The following is a 20,263-nucleotide window of genomic DNA, read 5'->3' on the forward strand; positions in this document are numbered from 1 at the left end:
GCCTCCCCACTCCACTATCCTCCAGTTCGCCCCCACCAACGCGGCAGGGCTCTGGGCGTGAAATGGGAGACTATCCCTGTTGTCTTGACCCCTCCTGAACGATAGGGTCCTGGGACCCCCGGGGTGGGGCGCCGAGAAGCCAGGCGGTTCGCCCGCGCCCCCGCCGAGGGTGGGGCGCAGGAGCGGCGGGCACCTGTTGCGGCGCGCGGGGCGGTAGCTGAGGCTCACCTGCGCGAGGCCCGGCCCCGGGCGGGCGGCGGGCGCACAGCTGAGCCGAGGTTCCGACGCTCGGTCCGCGCCTCGGGCTTCCGCCGGGTCAGCTGACCGCCCAGTGCGGAACTAAGCGCCGGCCGCGAGCTGCCGCCGCCACCGCGCTCCTGCTCGGCACTCGGTACCGCGCGCCCGCCCCGTCGCCATGGCCGGGCTTGTGGTCAGTGGAACTCAAGTAAGTCCGCTGGGGCCACCCCGCCCCCTCCTGGGCACGGTCGGTCTGAGGAGGGAGCTCTGGGGCGAGCGGCGTCCAGAGGTCAGACGGGTGCTCCGTGCCCCACCTCGGGGCCGCGTCTGCAGCAGCCGAGGGAGGCAGGCCTGAGGGGAGCACAGACGCGGGAGGAGAGGGCGGGAAGACCCTCAGGTCGCCCGGACCCCTCCAACCCCAGCGCTCAGTGACCAGAGGCCAGCCTGCGGACCTCTCCGTCAGGTGGAGTGGGCACCTCTCACAACCCACGGTACTTTTTCGAGCCCACAAAAAAGTTGTAATTTCTTTCATAATCAGAAAGAAAAAAAGAACCTTGTTAAAAGAAACGTTTTAATACATTTGTCTTTACACCAATACTGTTATAGAATAGAAATGGTTGGTTTAGAGTTTTCTTTTTCTTCTTCCCAACGACGGAGGTAGGAGCCTCTGAAAGACACAGTGAGATTCACGATGCCACCGTGCAGGCGCTGGGTTGCAGGGCTTCGCTGCAGACTGGCTCCTGTTCCTAACCCTAAACCCCTTATCAAAGACCGGTAGAAGGCTACAGTGCTCCAGTTTTATTTCGCACCTGACTTCTTTAATGGGCGTCCTTGCGGATGGCAACACTCTAGTTTCCACGTGGGGTGATAGACACCCAGCTTTACTTGCTGTCAGCCCTGTAGTGACGCTTTAGTTGTTTTTAGTCATTGCTGGAGGGTTGGACTCGACTACTGGGGGGCCAGGTGCCTTTTACTTGCTGGAGAAGCCAGGTGTCCCTTATAAGCTCTGATTGAGCCGGCCCTCCTCCTCCCCTGCTTTTCCCGGATGCCCTAGAGAAATGGTTTTGAGGTTTTGCAGCTCTCCCCTTGGATTGCTTGAGGCAGGTAGTGTCAGGCACAATTAGATTTTGAGATTACTTTAGGCTTAGGGAATGTTTCTCTCTTCTTAGAGTTCAGGAGTTAGCAGGCCAGGGAGGTACTACCTTGGGAAAGATATTAAAATGAAGTGTCTTATTTACCTTGCAGAGAAAAGGGACTTTCTGGGAGTTAATAAGGCTGCAGTGGGAAGGGCTAGAGGAAAGGGCCTCTGCCCAAACTGGGTCCCTGACCCTCAGAACCTAGGTCTCTGCATTTCAGAGCCAGGAGTCTCTGGGTATAGCTGCTTCCAGCTTCACAGAAGACTTGCATGGGCCTGCCAACCTTCCCATGTTTCCCTTTCTCATCCTCTATTTCCAAAGCTCAATTTTTTTGTTTTCTCTTGAGCCCCTTGATTTTAGCCCATCCCAAACAGCCCAAGGGCAGTGACCTGTGAGGGAGGCATTTTGGGCCCTTGGGGAGCTGCCAGGGGAAGAGCTCAGCAGGCAAGTTGGGGGAAATGCCCTTGTGTCATAGGTGCCCTGTATTCTAAACCTGCAAGGTCAGTGAATCTGAGTGGTGGCTCAGGGCGTTAGGTCTTTTTAAAGTTCTGCCTTTTGCAGCCATTGTAAGATACAGCACCTTGAATGTGTATCACATGGTCCTTCTCAAACTTGGGATCCTTCTAAAGGGTGGGGGGAGGAAACCCACTCCCCATGGGCCCACACTGTTACTGTTTTTATTTCAATGTTGCTTAAGTATACGATCATAAAACCAGATAAAACTTTTTCTAAGTTCATATTTATAAGCCATAGACCCCCAAAAGGGATGGCTTCAGTGTAAAAATGAAAACCATAACACCCATAAAATTAAATGATGAAATGGATGATGTTTGCTGAAACTCAGTCACTGCTTTCGATGCTGCTGTGGCCTGGCGGCTCTGGCCCTGGGTTTTAGGAGTTGCACAAACCTGTAACACCACATGCTTGGGGATGTTGCTGTCCTCCCTCCACTTTTCTCTGTACAATGTTTCAACATGGATCTGACTCCATTTGGCTTTCTGTTGGCATGAATGCATCATTTATATTCAGCACGAAGGCTTCAGTCTTCCTTCTCCACCAGCTTAGGACAATTATAGTAATGGGATTAATACAATTGCAGACACAAATGCAGACTTGGAATTGGGATACTGAAATCTCATACCTGAGAGACATGGAGTAAAAAAACCCCTTCCACAGGGACACTGGTGTGATTCACTACCTACCTAGTGGCCACTAGGTGCCAAGGACAAAGCTGTGGGCTTTAAATATGTTAACATTTCATCCCTGTAACATACATAAAATGAGGAAAATATGTGACTCATGGGCTTATTTAATGAGGATTGACTAGTTAAAGTATCAATAACCTCAGATATGCAGATGACACCACCCTTATGGCAGAAAGTGAAGAACTAAAGAGCCTCTTGATGAAAGTGAAAGAGGAGAGTGAAAAAGTTGGCCTAAACCTCAACATTCAGAAAACTAACAGCATGGCTTCTCGTCCCATCACTTCATGGCAGATAGATGGGAAAACAGTGGAAACAGTGGCTGAATTTATTTTTCAGGGCCCCAAAATCACTGCAGATGGTGATTGCAGCCATGAAATTAGAAGACGTTTACTCCTCGGAAGGAAAGTTATGACCAACCTAGACAGCATATTAAAAAGTAGAGACATTACTTTGTCAACAAAGGTCTGTCTAGTCCGGGCTGTGGTGTTTCCACTGGTCATGTATGGATGTGAGTTGGACTATAAAGAAAGCTGAGCGCCGAAGAATTGATGCTTTTGAACTGTGGTGTTGGAGAAGACTCTTGAGAGTCCCTTGGACTGCAAGGAGATCCAACCAGTCCATCCTAAAGGAGATCAGTCCTGGGTGTTCATTGGAAGGACTGATATTGAAGCTGAAACTCCAGTACTTTGGCCACCTGATGCGGAGAGCTGACTCATTTGAAAAGACCCTGATGCTGGGAAAGATTGAGGGCAGGAGGAGAAGGGGATGACAGAGGATGAGATGGTTGCATGGCATCACCAACTCAATGGACATGGGTTTGGGTGGACTGCGAGAGTTAGTGATGGACAGGGAGGCCTGGCGTGCTGTGGTTCACGGGGTCCCAAAAAGTCGGACACGACTGAGTGACTGAACTGAACTGAACTGACTAGTTAAGAGCCAGGTGGGAGGCTTTTAATAAATATGAGTTGTTACATTATTCTTAACACCTTTTGGAGGTGGTTAGTGTTTAGTGTATAGAAGAAGAAACAGAGTCTATGAGACTGTGGCCCATCCAAGGTAATGCAACTAGTTAAGTAGCAGCACGGGGATGCCGATTCATGACCAGAGTTCTTTCTATTCATGGAGCTTTCAGTACTGCAAATCTAAAATTAAGGATGGCTCACCTCCAAGTGGGGGCGGACATCCTGAAATAACCTCCTTTCAATCTGACTATTGACAACACTCCCCCCATCCTCAAAATCTGTGAGCCAGACTATCTCAACTGCAAAGACAAACCTTCCGTGTCTTGCAGTTTGGTAATTTTCTGCAGCTTCTGCTCAGAGAGCTGAGTGTGTGTACATGTGGAGATCCTGCCAAGATATTATTTTTCTTTCTGGTATTCCTCTCTATAGGGGTCTTGAACTTGATATGTTTTCATTTCCCTGATAATGATGTCTTTTTCTGTTGTAATTCCACACGATCGAAGTCTTGGGGGCACATATTACATACGATAGGCAAACTAAAAGTATGAAACTTTGTTCTTCATTTCACTCAAAATCAAGATAATTGACTGAACGCAATGCCTTCTCATTTTGGGTGGGCTCTTGCTTCGGTGGCCTTTAAATCTGTTAACCTCTACATCCCTTCTCTTGTTTAGTGAAGATGCAGACTATTTTTGGTCTGGCTCTTCTAGTTTCCTGTTTTATGTTAGGTGGTCCCATGCTTCAAGAAGTCTCCTGACATCCTGAGATGTAATGTCTTCCACTCAGGAGCACTTAAATAAGTCTCTCCTCTCATTATGGGTGTTGTTTGCTGTGTCTGGCAGTGACTGCTTGCTGCTTTTAAGCCTTTTCCAGCCAATTTGAACCCTTCAGTATGGTTGACTTAACTCCCATCTCAAAAAGCTTCCAGTTTACTGTAAGGGTGGTCCAAACATATACATGGCTTATCAAGTTGGTGTTCTTAGTAAATTTGGAGACTTGGTCTTCATCTCTGTGAAACAGGAGAAAGTTGTGCTTTGTTTAGTTCTCCTGGGATACAGTAATGTTGTTTAGTCTTTCAGTTATTTCCAACACTTCTGCGACCCCATGGATTGTAGCCTGACAGGCTCCTCAGATTTCCCAGGCAAGAATACTGGAGTGGGTTGCCATTTCCTTCTCCTCGACCCAGGGATCAAACCCATTTCTCCTGCTTGGCAGGCGGATTCTTTACCGCTGAGCCACCCGGGATGCTCTGTGATGTGAAGATCGTGGAATAAAACAAGCTAATGGCAGTTTTGTCCGACATGCTATGAGTGGTTGAATGCTTCATGGTGGTAACTCTCCTTAATGTTTGTTTGCTCTGAAGTGGAATTCTACAGAAAATAAAAGGGAACCAATATTCCTCTTTCTGCAGGCTCTAATGCTCTTCTGGGACCTTTGACATGGCATCATGAGGTAGTTCTAGATCTTTCAACTAGGAAGACTCATTTTGAGGCCAAAACATGATGATAGCTATCTGGCATTTGTTGATCAAGAATATCCACATTGTCATGTGCATATTTAAGAATTCCATGGCCTCCATGTTGGGTGTCCTTATTCCTGGTGCAGAATGTGGTCCAGACTGTCCTTAAGAAGAGGTTCTATTCAGGGCAGGCCTCTGGAGTCTTAGTTTCCTCATATAAAGCATGAGGGATTTTGACCGAGTCCCTGCTAAATTTAATCCTTTGTAACCTATGAGGAAAGAACTCAGTTTCCACACTGAAAGCTCAGCCTCTCTGCTGCATATATAATGGAGGTCTTGAATGATTTTGATATGTATAAGATGGGTAAAAGGGATAGGTTCTCAGGTGAGCACCATGGGCCTAGGGGTCAGTGTGAACATATAATGCAGAAGCAGCTGCTGATGGTGAGCAGCTGAGTGAAGTCCCTAGATTCTCCAGTCTCTCTGGAGAATCCTTAATCTCTGCTTGGAAGCAGGACTTAATTTGTTACATGAGAAGATAGGTGGCTCTTATGTACAGAAGGGAGAGGTTACCATATTGAACTTACAGCCCTTTAGTTTTTAGTCTGTATCTTCCTGAGTCAAAATTATTTTATTGGAATCAGCTATTTTTTTTTCTGTCTTTTCTCCCCATTTTAATCTTCCAGTAATGAAGTTACTGAAGGATAGTGAACACAGGATATTATATTGTTGGCAATTGGTCCCCATTGGATAGGAAAGGGTTGAGAGATGACTTGAAAAATTGAGGGTGCCAGGGTGCAGTGTGACTTGTTTTATAGGTGGAGCCATATGAAAGTGCAGTTGTTTAGTTCTCGGATGGCAAGAGTAATTTTAACCGTTTTAACGTAATACTGAAGATGCAAGATGGCCACCATATTCTTATTCTCAATTAGGAATCACAACCCCTCCACCCCTACCTCCAACCCCTAGGACACCTCTCATTCCAGGATGTCTTGCCTGTATGTGGAAGAACGAAAGTTTGCAAGGCAAAAAGGATCAAGGCTGTAGCCTTGTAATGAGCTGGAATTTCTACTGAGCGGTTGAGGATGGGCTCCTTTTGTGGGAAAGCTTCGTGTATTGTGGCCCACTGCTGACTGGTCACTGGTTTGTCTTACTGGTTTTGGAATTAGTTGCCAGTCCTGCCTTCACTGCTACCTGTAAAAATAGGTTTCAAAAACTCAGTGCTTGGAGCAGTGAGAAAGCCCTCTGACCTCCCAGTCAGAAATTTTGGGATCAAATTTCAGTTCAGCGTCCTAATATTGGGCATACACTAGGTAAATAATAATAATAAAAGTAAGTAAAATAATGCTTACGGGAGGTGTCTCTGCCAGCAGAATGGGGTTGATTGCCAGGGGCTCCCTGGAGGACAGAGTCTTGGAAGCTCCGGCCACCCATCATTGCCCGGTCGCCTTCGAGTCGGCTGTGTTCAGAGTTCGGAGGACATTTTATACATGGTGGTAATAGGATGGGGTTGGCGGTCTGGGGAGGTTTTGTTGTCCAGCCCTATTTGTTCCAGCACCCGGCAGGTTGAATGCTGGTGAGTGCATCTGCTGTGTCTTGTGAGGTAATGTGCATAACAGGGTATTTGGTGGGGGGGCAGCCAAGGAGAGGGAGCAGGAGAGCCGAGGGGCAGCTGTTGGGAAGGCCCCTGAGTGGGAGGCTGATTGCTGTGATTATATCAGCATGCTCTGACGTTGGGGTTTTTTTTGGACATCTGAATCTGGCCAATTTCAGTCCAATTTCCCTTGTGCTGGGATTAGTCTCCATCATGCTAAGTGTACCAAGAAAGGGGAGCTGTTGGCAGAGTCCCTGAAGCCAAGTCCTGAAGCTGACTTGATCAGGGAAACAGCCGCAAATGGGGCCTTCTTGTGTGCAGAGCGCGTGTTTCAAGTTGCGGAAGCAATCATCGGATCAGTGGCGCAGGGCTGTGAGCAGCTGGGTGATTTCCGTTGGCCACATTGTTTCTGTTCCATTTTGATTTCCAGGTGTCCTACATAGGCCAGGACTGCAGAGAGATCCCAGAGCACCTCGGCAGGGACTGTGGACACTTTGCAAAGAGGCTTGATCTGAGCTTTAACCTTCTGAGGTATGTAACCTTCATGAGACAGACCAGGCCTGGGAGACCCAGGCCCCAATGGTGAAGGCCTGCAGATAAAAGCCAGACAGCCCAGGTCTCCAAAGGGACCCCAAAGGTGTGACTCTGCTTCACGAGGTCTCTGGCTCCCCTCTTGCACCCACAAAACAGTGAGTGTCCTCTGGCTTACATGTGTCCCTACCAGGGGGCCGTCAGTGTCACTTTGTTCTTTTCCTTCCTCCCCGATGCCCATGCGTCATACTAGAAAACTCTTGCAGAGGAAGAGAGAGAGAACCGGCAGGTGAGTTGGGGGCATTTAGGGATGCTTTTGTGGATGACCCCATCGCGTAAAGATTTGCTGAATCCCAGGTAGAGTGTGTGTGTTCTTCTTCTTCTTTTTTTTTCTTCTTTGCCTTTTTATGAATTGAAACTTTAAATATTTGTGATGATGATTTCTCCCAGATGGTATTTCAAAGTAATTCCAATGCTGTTGGCATGGGGTAGGTGGGAGGGAAGCTCAAACAACTGATCCAGACTTGGCAGAGAAGGTAAGTGTTATTGTCTATATTATTCCAATGGAGAAAACAGTTATTTCTTCCTGAAAGGTTCTGAATTGTGACTGGTCTGGGGACTCGGGGGAAGGTGCTGGGAGGTTCTAGGAATATCAGTGAGATAAATGGGCAGGGATCCGGGTGGTGGCTTTTCCTAAGGAGGTGGCTCCGCTCACAGCTTTCTCCTAAGTGTCTCCTTGAGAGCCGTGCTATCCTTTGATGGAACAGACTGTCTCCAGGTGGAAGGAGAGATGAGGAGCTGGAGTCCCACCCCAGGGCTCCGGTACTTTACTTCCTCCACAGTGTGGAGTCTCTTCTCTCCAAGGCAGGACACTCGGGCATTACAGATTCCAGCGAAGATGGACAAAGCTTGGGGCTTGAAGGCACCAGAGGGTGGAAGGGACTTTAAGTGAAGCTAGCAGAGCTTCATGGGCTGGTGCTTAGGAGCTCACGGCTGTGCTGAGATGCATTGTCTCCACAGAAGGGGCATCCAAGGAATTGTGTTGGAAGGGAGTGGGCGCAGTGTGCTCCCTGACTCTCAAGGGGTTTGTGGGCTTCTGAGAAGATGTGGAAACAGAAAAGTCACAGAATAATACAGAGTGATAAGAGGGTGCCAAATAAACTCTGACTCTGAACAAATGAAAGATTTGGTCTGTCCCCCCTGCCCAAGAAGGGGACAGAATACAGTCTCAACTGATGGTGCCTGAGACACGTGTGCACCTTAAACAGCTCCCCAGAGTAGGCCTGGGCAGAGGCTTCTTCCCATGTGACTGGCCTCTGGGTGTTTGGGGCTCTTGACTCAGGCAGTGGCTGCCCTGCTGCTGGGAGCCCGGATGTGGGTTTGAGGAGGCTGGGCCCTGGGAGGGGGTATGAGCAGTCACAGGTCATGGGACTAGGCTGTCAGGTCTGAGGAAACAGAGCTGTCTTTGTCACATTATGGGGCCCTGCCTCTCTGATGAGAAGGGGTTCTTGGCTCTGAGAGGCTGGATCTTTAAGGATTTATCATAGGAAATGATGGGGCCTGGAGGCAGGAAAATTTTGTGAGAAGGAGATAGGTTAAAAAAAAGAGAGAGGAATTAAGACTTTTGTTAACTTTTTGTTGAGAGGAGAAGAGTTTTTATAAGTGTCGAGTTTGAGGAATGATCCCTCAAAAGATCTGGTCCGGAACCTGTTCTTGCTTGTGCTGTGGTCAATGTGTGAGTTGAAGCTGGGTTGGGGCAGGGATGAGCCATGGAGGGGTGAGGTCTCATGGAAGTGTTTATATGAGGACTTGGGTAAGCTGGAAGCAGTTACAGACCAGAATGCGGAAGAGTAACTCTGACTTGATGTGGTTATCGTGAGATTGACTCATCTTTGATGGTTTTATTTACCTAACTTGGGGGTTAGGTAAATAAGGGGAGGTGGCATTGTTTCTCTTGGGTGTCAGAGGAAGATGTAAGTTTACGCAGGTCCTTTGCCTTCAGTTGGATAAAAATTCAAAGATGGTTTAGATGCTTGTCTAATTCCTCTTTGGGGAGAGAAAGGGAGAAGGGAAGAGAAAGATCATAAACTTACCTACCACACAAATGGGAATGTGATTCCTACCAGGCTGAAGGGATCATCATATCCAGAGGAAATACTGCAGATCCCTGTCCCACCTTTTGTAAAAGGTTTCTTCCCAGCCCCATCTTGTCATTTCCACGGGATTTGGTGGGGAGCATATCACCCTATATTTGCTCTGCACCTGGATTTACCGTAGCTCGCGGTTCTAACTCTCTGCTCTGTCTTCTGTTCTCCGTCTTGGCAGCCTATCTGGTCCCACTCTTGACACCTGCTTCATCTCCCTTGAAGCTCAGTACAACATTACTGTGTATTATGCCAGTTCAAAGTGTACTGGGAGAGGTAGGGTGGTAATTTTCCGTGCAGCAGGAGACGCTGGGATAGTGTTGTTCCTGAAGTCTTCTGGGTACTCCCTTGCTCTGGGGAGTTTCTCCCTGGCTGTTCCTCTCATCAGGATCAGGTCTTCTGCATGTGACCAGGTGCCCCTCTTTCCCAACCACTTTCTCTGCTTTCCATGTCCCTTATCTTCTTTCCAGGGCTACCCTCAGAAACACAAAATTCTTCTCACTTTGTTATATTTGGAAGGATCACCCCCCTTCTTCTTACAGGACATCTCTGCAGGCTTCCTTATCTCATCCAGAGAGTCATGTCAGGGTGTTGCCTTAAATGGAGCCATAGCCGCTAATACAAATTTTGCTACTCCCATAAATTACAGAATCAGCTGCAATCTGTTTGTGCTTTAGACTGAAGCTTGTTTTTAGGCAAGGAGTTCTGCTTATTCATTTACAAATATTTAATAGTACACATGGCACAATTTTTAGAAGGAACAAACCTGTAACCAATGAAAAGAAACTCTCCCTTACATATATGTCCTTTGCTTCCTGGTTCCTACCTGCGCTGGTAACTATTGGTAGTTGATCTTTGTCATCCTCCAGAGTTAGTCCATGCATATACTAACATGAGAATTTCTCGTGGGGCTAGATTCATATTACTTCTTGCCAAGATGTTAGTTAAAAGAGAGGCACTAGGCTTCAGTTAACCACTCATGATCAGGACATCCTTCTGTGTTGTCTTGCTGTTAATTCAAAGCCATTCACCATCATCATTGTTAATTTCGTTCATGAAAGTGATGTTTCTGCTGATTTGCTCTATGGCTACCCATTCATGCTGGAGGGGAGGGTGGTTATGGATTTATAAGCTCTGAAACATTATTTTTTTCTTCCCATTACACCTCAGGGTCTTCTCTCCTGCATTAGCTATGAATCCATCCCTCCCTCGATTGGGTTGTACAGTAGTAGACTGGTTACCTCTCTGTGCAAAAAGTCTTGGAAATTGAGGCTGTGTTCCTTCTGTGACTCTGTCCTGGGAGGATGAAAGTCCCTGGACCAAGTATGTTCCCTGACAGGTTGGAAAGAGAAGCAAGACAAAGGTCCAAATAAAATTCCGGCTCCCTTAAAAGACTCAGACATACCTACTCTCTCAACTTGGATCTCATTCTTCCTGTTATGACTAGATGAGACCCAGGTGAGCCACAAAGACAACGAACTGGGACCAGCTCTCTGGACACGATTCCCAGGGGTAGGTAGGGTCCTGCCATCTCCCCTGTAATGGCCACAGAGGGTTTAGGAAGCTTATTAGGTAACAGCCAAGAGGAGTGAAGTTGTGTCCCTTGCACTTGGATGTGTTAATGTTCACGTATCCATCCAGTGTTTATATCTACATGAGAGTGTACTTTAGATTTTATTTTTTGAAGACAATCTGCTAAGTAATAAAGTTATGATCGGTATAGAAATCTTGGGAAAACCAGAAGGGTATGAGAAACTCTCTTTCAAATTTTCGCTGATAATCTTACCACCCAGGAAGCTCCACTGTTAACATTTTATTGTCTTGGGTGTTTCATGATGCCAAATATCTTTTAAATGATGCTATTGCTTACATTGTGTTGGAAGCATATTCCCATCTCAATAAATACTGCATTACATGTTTTAATGGTTTCTCATTTCTTCAGTTCAGTTGCTCAGTTGTGTCCGACTCTTTGTGACCCCAGGGACTGCAGCTCACCAGGCTTCCCTGTCCATCACCAACTCCTGGAGCTTGCTCAAACTCATGTCCATTGAGTTGGTGATGCCATCCAACCATCTCATCCTCTGTCATCCCTTTCTCCTCCCACCTTTAATTTTTCCTGGCATCAGGGTCTTTTCCCATGAGTCAGTTCTTCACATCAGGTGGCCAAAGTATTGGAGCTTCAATTTAAGCATCAGTCTTTCTAATACTTACTTCTTATTGCTGGACAGTTAAATTGTTTCCAGATTTTTACTGTTTAAATCTCTCTTATAAATTGCCTTGTGATACTCACTGATGAATATCTCTGATTAGTTGTTTGGAGCAAATTCCTGGGGATAGAATAGTCAGAAGGCCTTGATGGCAGATGGCAAGTTACCCCCGAGAGGTGATACCAATCTATGCTACCAGGAATATTTGAATATCCATTGTCCCAAACTCTTCCTTTAACTCTTTTTTTGCTTGCTTGTTTTTTCCTTTTGAGGTTTCATATTTTACTTCTCTGATCGATACAGAGAATCCTCTGCCGTCACCAGTGCTGGTTCCTTCATCAAGGAAAAGAGAACTTGGTAATAGCTTGTTGCAGCTTTCATTTTGCTTCTCCCTGGACTGGGAAAGGACAGTGTTCTCTCTGGTGGCCCCTTTCTCTCTCCCATGGGCCCTGAGTAGGTTGCCCGCTGAGCTTGTGAACACAGTGGGCAGAGCAGAGTTCCCACGGCACACAAACACACCTGTGTCAATATGACAATGAACTTGAGAGGGCTTAATTGGTCTATGGAAACAGGAAGCTTACATTTTAAAAATTATTGGCAGTTGCATCTTACTTAGCATCACTCTGGTAAATGTACTGGATGGGAGAATTGCTTAGGAGATGTCTTAGGTGAGAGCTTGCTGCTTCTCTGACTTTGTCAAGGATGACAGTGATGACTGGGGAGTTGGGCAGCTCCAGTAAAATCGTGGCTCTGTTCTTCCCACCAGGCAGAGAGGTGGCCACTGGGTGCACTGGCAGATCTTTGAGGATGAACATACCACCACATCAATGCCTATTTACTAACGGCTGGGCAGAAGTGGGCCTGTTAGCTTGCTTCCCAGTTGGGAGAATGGGCAGTGTAGTGAAAAGAACCAAGGCTTCGTGGTCAGACCATCCTGTCTTGAAATCTTATGACTGTCACTAGTTGTTTAACTGCCCTTGGGCTAGTTAGAAAAATATTGAATGTGTAACTGTATAAAGTGGCGGTTTAGTCACTCAGTCATGTCTGAGTCTTTGCGACCTATGGACTATAGCCGCCTGGCTCCTCTGTCCATGGAATTCTCCAGGCAGGAATACTGGACTGGGTAGCCATTCCCTTCTCCAGGGGATCTCCCTGACCAAGCGATTGAACCTGGGTCTTCTGCACTGCAGGCAGATTATTTACCATCTGAGTTACCAGGGAAGCCAACTGTGTATAAAGTGCTTAACACAATTAATAGGTCTTAAGTAAGCATAGCCAGGGTTTGTTCTTAGATATGGCAGTAGTGAAGCTAAAAACCCACCCTTGACTATCCATAAGGGCGATTTCAGTCTCTGATAGTCATTGGGATTCCTCACAAACATTCAAGATTTCCTCTTTCTGCATGTGGTATGTTTGCACACCTTTGTATCCTTTGGTATGACCAATGGGCAGAAACTTTAAGAGCCAGCACATAATTTGCAACTTTCTCTTCTGCTTGCTATGATTGTCAGTCTTGGGTTCTGACCATAAATGGCCAGAATCCATTGCTGATCTATGTTGGACATAGATTGTAAATGAGAAATTCGTGTCATAAGACAGAATATTTAATACAGCATAGCCTAGCCTCTTCTAACTGGTACAAATACCTTGGTTTGCCAACTGTCTGACATTGCATAGGCTAAACCCACTTTATCTTACACACATTTATCATCATTCCCAACTAGAAGCATTCCTTTGTTCAAATTACAGTAGGAATGAGTAAGGGAGAGTTCCCTGCCTAGACTCTTAGGAGAACAGCTCAAAGGGCATGTTCTGTTGGTATTGGGTCTTCATCAAAGACCCAATTTCTTTGCCATCAGGGCCCTTGTTCATATTTGTTTTCAAATCCCAAATATAGTGGTCTTACTTGGGGAGCTCACTGATATTGGAGTGGGGGTGGCAACAGAGCTCTTGCTGGTGAGACTTGAGAGGAAGAGATGATGATGGGAAAGACGAGGTTTAGTAAGAGAAACTGTTGGTGAATTTTCACAATAGTTCTAGGGTCTTGATAAGCCTTGAGTGATTAAAGGAGGCAGGGTCTACATATTAGAAGCCGTGTTCTCTCTGAGCTGGGCAATGCTATGAAAAGTAACCCACCCCACCCCACCCCCGCCTTTTTTTTTTTTTGGTTCTAAAAATATCATTGGCCAGTCTAGTGTCTCTAACTGCCAGCTGAACATACAGTCAAAAGGTGAAGTGGAAAACGAGCTGGCAGGTAATATTTAATGTCTCAGTAGCAAGACTGCAAGACTTATATTTCTTGACTTATGCACTTTCTGAAGTGAGCTTTGTGACTATGCACGCAAACTTAGTTGCTCAGTTGTGTCCAGCTCTTTGTGACCCTTAGAACTGCAGCCTGCCAGGCACCTCTGTACATGGGATTTTTCAGGCAAGAATCCTGGAGTGGGTTGCCATATCTTCCTCCAGGGGATCGTCCCAAACCAGGGATCAAACCTGCATCTCCTGTGTCTCTTTCAGGCAGATTGTTTACTCTCTGAGCCAGCAGGGAAGCCCTTTGTGACTGTGTTATTACCAAAACCAGCTTCAAGTCAAACAGGGAGGGAGGGAAGATGGTGAGGGGAGGGGTAGCAGGCCACTGCAAAAGAGGTTTATATGGTACTTTCCTGCCTGTCTCCCCACAAAATTTTCAGATTCCCACCCATTGGCCAGAAAATGGGGGTATTGAGCCATAGAGTATAAGACCAAGCTGGGGAAGTGGTGGGCAATTGGTGAGAGTTGTCTGAGAGGACATGGGGCTTTCCCGAGGTTCAGCTTTCTTAGACATGGTGCTCCTCTGTGCAAATATGACTTGCAGTGTGGTTTAGAAAGGGCTTTCATAAACCTTGTCTCCATACAGGGTTGCCTCCAGGATGAGAAATTCCTAGACATTTTAAGTGAAAGCCTTTTATTTCTCATTTCACCCATTTAACTCCTTCAGAATCTTGTGTTTATTTTTTTCTTATTTTTTTTAGCCTCACATTGTGGCATGTGGGATCTTAGTTCCCAGACCAGGGATCGAATCTGTACCCCCTGCTCTGAAAGTGTGGCATCTTAACCTCTGGATCAGAAACCCAAAATCTTGGGTTTCCTTTCTTGGTAAAGTTTCTCCCCCTAAGCTGTTTGGAGCTCGGGCCCTGCTGGCTGCTCCCCCTCTCCCTCTGCCCTGCCCTGCTCTGAGGTCATCATTATGCACATGGTGATGCTGCTCTGTGCTATCAGGGTGGCTGCTGGGGGCAGTGGTGATTTGAGGGAATAGGTGCCGGGAGAGACAGGTGAGCTTAACCCTTTCAGACTCTCTACTCACTGGTCTTGCATCTTCTAAACCATGAGGTTCTATCACATTGATGGGGTGAGCATTTAGTGGGTGAGGCCTGGAGTAAGGCCTCACCTTACTTTGGGTGAGGCCAAAGTAAGACAGCTTTGGACAAAAGAGCCTTCCCTCTGCCATGCCGGCTGCACTGTGTCGAGGAGGACCTTTGGGTCCTGTCAGAGAGAGCTTGGGAACAGCTCGCTTCATGAGAGAAAGCAGGCCCATAGATAAGTACCCAGAGGTGACTTGCTAGGTTGTGCAAAGGAGTCCAGGGACAAGGGCTCAAATAAGTGATACCAGTCATTATGTTTATTTTCTTATTAACACAGGACCGGTGTCATGGAGTACTTGCTACATGCTACATAAGGCTGGGCAGAACACCTACTGGGTGTTAGCTCATTCAGTCTTTGCACCGGCCTTTTACATATGGAGCCACTGAGGCCCAGATAAAGGAGGAAATCTCCCTCAGACCACACTGATGGTTAAATGGGAGAGCTGGGATTAAATGGCTCCTGTGGTTTGACTTCAGCTTTACAGTTATTCTAGATTGCTTCTCGTGATTTAAATCAGTGTTTTCTTTGAAGATGGGCAGTCATTTTTCCCCCCTGGAGGGGGGTTTGTTTTTTAAAATCACAAATGACCTGTAGAATTCACAGTAGCAGGATCAGAGTGGCTCCTACAGCTCCAGGTTGGAGCCCAAAGAAGCCTTAGAGCTGTGTCTGTTACATTTCCTTCTCTCTCCAGTTTCTCCCAAGCCTTCCTGATGTACAAAGACCTTGTGAGGCCTGGGTCGGCTGGGAGGGTTCCCAGAGACCTCATCCCTTTTATCGCCACCACCTCCCTCCCACCCTGGGTGTGCCTTAGATGGCCATGGCCACTGTCAGGGGAAGAAGTGGCTTAGCATTTGCCGTGGCTCTGCTGTCGCAGCCTAGGGATGAAGAACCTTGAGACAGATGACTGTGTACACGACTTTTGGTTCTGGAGGGAAAAGAAGGTGTATGTGTGTGTGTGCACGCGCGTGTGCACGCGCGCTTGGACTTACACTCACTTGCATGCACACACCCACCTCGTGAAAAGCCTTGTTCCTCTTGTCTCCTCAGGGACTGCCGTGTTGGTGATTTCAGCTGTTCCTGCCCCTTTATGATGAAAGGGGAGCGATTACGCTTTTTTTTGCTGGGTGTCTGTGTTTAGTTGCAGGGATGTGATAACTACAAATGCTCCCTGGCCGAGACTTTCCCCATAAAAGCCCTCTTCTGTCCCAGCTACTTTCTCTTCGCCTTTGCACTCTCACCCTCATCAGTGCTGCAGCACAAGGTCGCTCAGGGTTTTAAACGAGGGAGAGACATACACACATGCTCAGGTTTCCTTTTAGAGTTTAAAGAAAAAGACACCTCCTCCTCCAGACCCATCATTATGGGAATCAGCTATGTGCCCCCCACCTTTGCACCACCTCCCTTAAGCTCCTCTCTGAGTTTATACAGAACCCAATTTTTCAGTCTCTTGGGTGTCTGCTTTTTCTCTGATTCTGAAGAAATAAGAGACGGGTAGAGCAGGGAAGACCGACAAAAGAGCTTTTTTTTTTTTTAAATCCCTGAACCATTTTTGAGATAAAGCAAGACTTACTAAAAACAATTGGAGAGGAGGGTGGGGAGAGGGGGTGTTAACCCCCGCACACGGCCTGTATTCTGCAGCTGGAGAAGTGGTTTAAGAAAATGCACCATTGTTAAAACTTTTTTTTTTTCTCCTGATGGATTTATTTATAAGGTAGAGAAATATTTTCCCCATAATTGGGTAACTCTTAATAGTAGCAATTGCATATTTATCAGTGTGAGGGGCTGTTATTAATGTAACTGTCAGACCCAAACACATTTCTGCATTAAATCCATTTAGTATGTGCATTATTCGGGCTCGAATGTCACCGGGACATCAAAGCCCCGTAGGCATGGAGAGCTCAGTGCCCTGCTGTGGCTGAGGAACAGGCCCTTGATCAATAAATGTAACATGTTAATGCAGAGCAAATAGAATAAAAGATTTCTTTGACAAGACATGAAAAATCACCTTGTGGCAGCTGGCATGTGATGCCGTTTCTGGGGAGACACTAGCAAAGTTGATCTGACAAGTAAAGAGGAGAGATGATGGTTGTAAGGTGCTTTTGTTTCAAACTTCTTTCTTGACCTGTCAGGTTTTGAAGGCGCCTCAATGGCTCTTTTTTGTCATGTGAAAATTGTAGTCCTAGGTAGTTATGAAGCAGTTATCTCTTCTCAAATTGTGAATGCTGCTGTTTAATTGATTCACTTAGCATTTGAAACTGTCACGCATTAATAATTGCGAAATCCTGTAGATACTGCGCGAGTGTGTCATGCTTAAATGTGTAGTTATCAGAAAATTAATATCCTTAATGAACCGGTGCTTTCAAACTAACATTGCATGAAATCTCTTTTGCCCTTTCATTTGCCAAAGCCACATCCGCCAGTTTGCCGAGAATCACCTCTCGACAGTTTGGTTTCTTGATGCCCGACAAATGCCAGCTTTGCTGTGGGTACATCGCATGCTCAATGACAATAAATATAGTAATTATACTGGAGTTAGTAATTAACATAATTGTAGTCAATTACGACAAATACAGTGCAGAGCTAAATAAATGAGAGGGGAGAAATTAGCAAGCTAATTGATTTATCTGTACTTGGCTTTCTATTACAACTGGCAGGGCTGTTTTTCTTGGGGTGGGGGGAGAGGAGGGGCAGAAATCCCCACAAGGATTGTTTACAAATAACTGATTTTGTTTTGAAGTTGCTTTGTCTTTTGACGTATTATGCATCACCCACCCCCCAACTCTGCTTACAAGGAGAATAAAAGGAAAGAAAAAGAGAATTTAAATGCCAAGGGAACATTTTGTGAATTTAGCTACATCCAGCCGAATGCTGCAGCTAAGGGGAGACAGGATTTAGCTTTTGCTAAGTCTTGAGGGGTTGTGTTTTCTTCTCGGCTATTGTCCTGGTAAAAGAAAGTTTGAGTGTGTGTGTGTGTGTGTGTATGTGTTGTGCATGCACGAAATCTTGTCTCAATCAATGATGTGGTACTTTCCTGGAGGATACATTTGGGGATTATATGTGTGTGTTAATTTGCTCGGTTTTGTGCTACTGGCTTGGGGTAGGAGGAGGTGGACATATTTCACGTGGTTTAAACCCACTCGCTTTTGTTATGCTGTTTTCTTTGGGTACTCAGGGAAGGGACAGGGAAGGATCGGCCAGTGTTTCTGGAGAGGCTAGGGGAGGGGCTCCAGCAAGGACCCACTTTCTCCTTTCCACATTTCAGGGTTGGCAGGGATCCTGGGCTGTTGCACTCCTGAGGTTGCCTGGAAAGTTGTGGGGTTTCAGTGCGCGTGTGTTTCTAGCTGGTTTATTCTGTGCTGCCCGGAGCCCTGGGTAATGATGTTGATCATGCGTCTCTGTTCTTCGTTCACCTCTTTTAACAAGACTGCTGTTTGTGCCTCTCAGGGAAAACCTGTGCGTGTTGTAAGGCTTGGGGTCACATCTCAGCCCTGCTTTTTTTTTTTCCTCGCAACTTTTAGAAACAAGATTTTTTCCCTCTACTTTTTGATACAGGAAGGGGACTAGCAGCCAGAGATTTTTAAAGGTTAGTAGTGCTTAAAATCTCACCTTGGTCTCACCCAAGGTTAAAATTGAGTGTTGTCAGGACATGGCGGTTCAAGTATTCAGCATCAGTTGTAACCTTATCAAAGCCCTGTTAATCCCCTGAAAATGAAGCAGTTTAATAAATTAAAAATGTGTTTCAAAGCCTTTTACTTTGCTCTTTTTGAAGATTCCACTGGATACATTCTGAATCTGATAGGAATGGGACTCAGAGGCAGCAGTTTTATTTGTATGTAGATGGTACATGTAATCATGTGTGACTTTGTGTGGAATTCAGTCTTTCTGTTGCAGTAAGATGCTGCCTGTATTTTGGAACACCAGAATGTACTCGGACACTGCTTAGTGTGGTCATTCTTCATGTGCACTTCATTCGGAAATCAATATCTGATGTGAAATATTTATATACAAGGAATCATTTGAATTATTTAATGTTTGCCAGCATAATGGCCTTCCTGATGAAGTCTCAAATTATTTTAGTAAGTGCATGGACCTTTGGAGCAGAAAAGACTTTCACAGTTAGAGGTGGGGGGCGATACTTGGAGTTTGAGCATGATTTAGTTTGGTATGTGTTCAAGAGAAATTGATGATTTCTCTGTGTGGCTTTGTTTACCAAAAATAGATAATTTCCAGATATTGTATACCTCCAGAGAGAGCTGTGAGCACCTCTGAGAAGCAGTGAGGTGAGAGAAAATTGGTGAAGAAAAACCCTTTTGCTGTTGACCACTGTCAAAATGGGGGCATCTGTAGTGTTGTTGCTGTCTGTAGTCTGTACTCAGCTGCTGGTTTTTATACTCCGTCTTTTCTCCTTTTCCAAACTCAGATGTACAGCAGATGTGAGTGGAGCAAGAACGTAGGATGGTGGCAAAGGAAGCCTCTTTCCATTTTTATTATTTTACAATTAAAGTTGCCCTAATTGGAGCTAACTTTTTTTGCCCTTGTGCTGCTAAAAAATAACAGCACAGGGCATAATTTAGGTGAATTCTTTTCAAACAGAACACTGTTTGCAAAAGCTCCATTTTTCCAAGACACTCTTTAGTTTCACCGAGGCAGACTCCCATCTAGATGTTTAAACATGTGAGTTTTGAGGTGCCTTGTTCCTCAGAAATTCTAATTAGTTTTTATATTTGTTCTGCAGCAGCTCTGATGATTGGATCTGCTGAAAAGCATTTTTGTGGGGTTGATGGGGCAGGAAGCAAGAGGGGATGAAGTCAAGAGCCTTTCCTGTCAGTCCGCCTTGAGAAGCTGAAGGAGGGGGCACTTGCCTGCTTGGCCGTCAGTCTTCGGGGTGCGTTGGAATTGCCTGGTGGAGTGCAAATTTTATTTCAGGGACTTATTTTTCAGAATGAATTTCTTGTCCTTTCTAAGTACATCACCGTGGTAGCTCACCTCCTCTGGATTCGAAACCTCCCAAGAGCAGGCAGTGATGAAGACTCGGAGGGTGGGCCTGGCAAGGCAGGCTGTCTTCATCGGTGCTGACAGCTGAATCGTGAGTCTGTCCTGGTGGCTCTTGTGAATTCTCCCCAAATGCCTGAGCTGAAATCATATCACGGAAAGCTAACCTTCCTTCCAGTTGTAATTGGATGTAGCAAACCAGCACCCTGAATTCTGTTCTTGGAGGCTGGGCTCAGGTAGGGAAAGTCAGGCTGACCTGGGGTATAGAAAAACAGAGGCCACCAGTGACTCCTGAAGGTCATTCTGTCCGGTGTCCTGCCTCAGCGGGACACTGCATTTTTTCCAGCCCACTATGTGACACCCCGGAAGAATGACTGTAGAGGTAAATTTAACG

At 46.2% G+C, this 20,263-nt stretch overlaps 1 protein-coding gene across 1 annotated transcript in view; it reads left to right on the plus strand.

The window, feature by feature from the left end:
- The first annotated feature begins 326 nt into the window (after window positions 1–326).
- The window catches only part of LOC104997535 (chromosome unknown open reading frame, human C10orf11), a 926,454-nt gene continuing 906,517 nt past the window's right edge, over window positions 327–20,263 (plus strand). The window contains exons 1-2 of the mRNA XM_010852380.1: window positions 327–445; window positions 7,024–7,124. Of these exons, the coding sequence (XP_010850682.1) occupies window positions 416–445; window positions 7,024–7,124 (131 nt within the window). The 5' untranslated portion in view covers window positions 327–415. The remainder of the gene's footprint in view (window positions 446–7,023; window positions 7,125–20,263) is intronic.

This window comes from Bison bison, unplaced genomic scaffold (genome assembly GCF_000754665.1).
Source record: "Bison bison bison isolate TAMUID 2011002044 unplaced genomic scaffold, Bison_UMD1.0 scf7180017864309, whole genome shotgun sequence".
Taxonomy (NCBI): domain Eukaryota; kingdom Metazoa; phylum Chordata; class Mammalia; order Artiodactyla; family Bovidae; genus Bison; species Bison bison.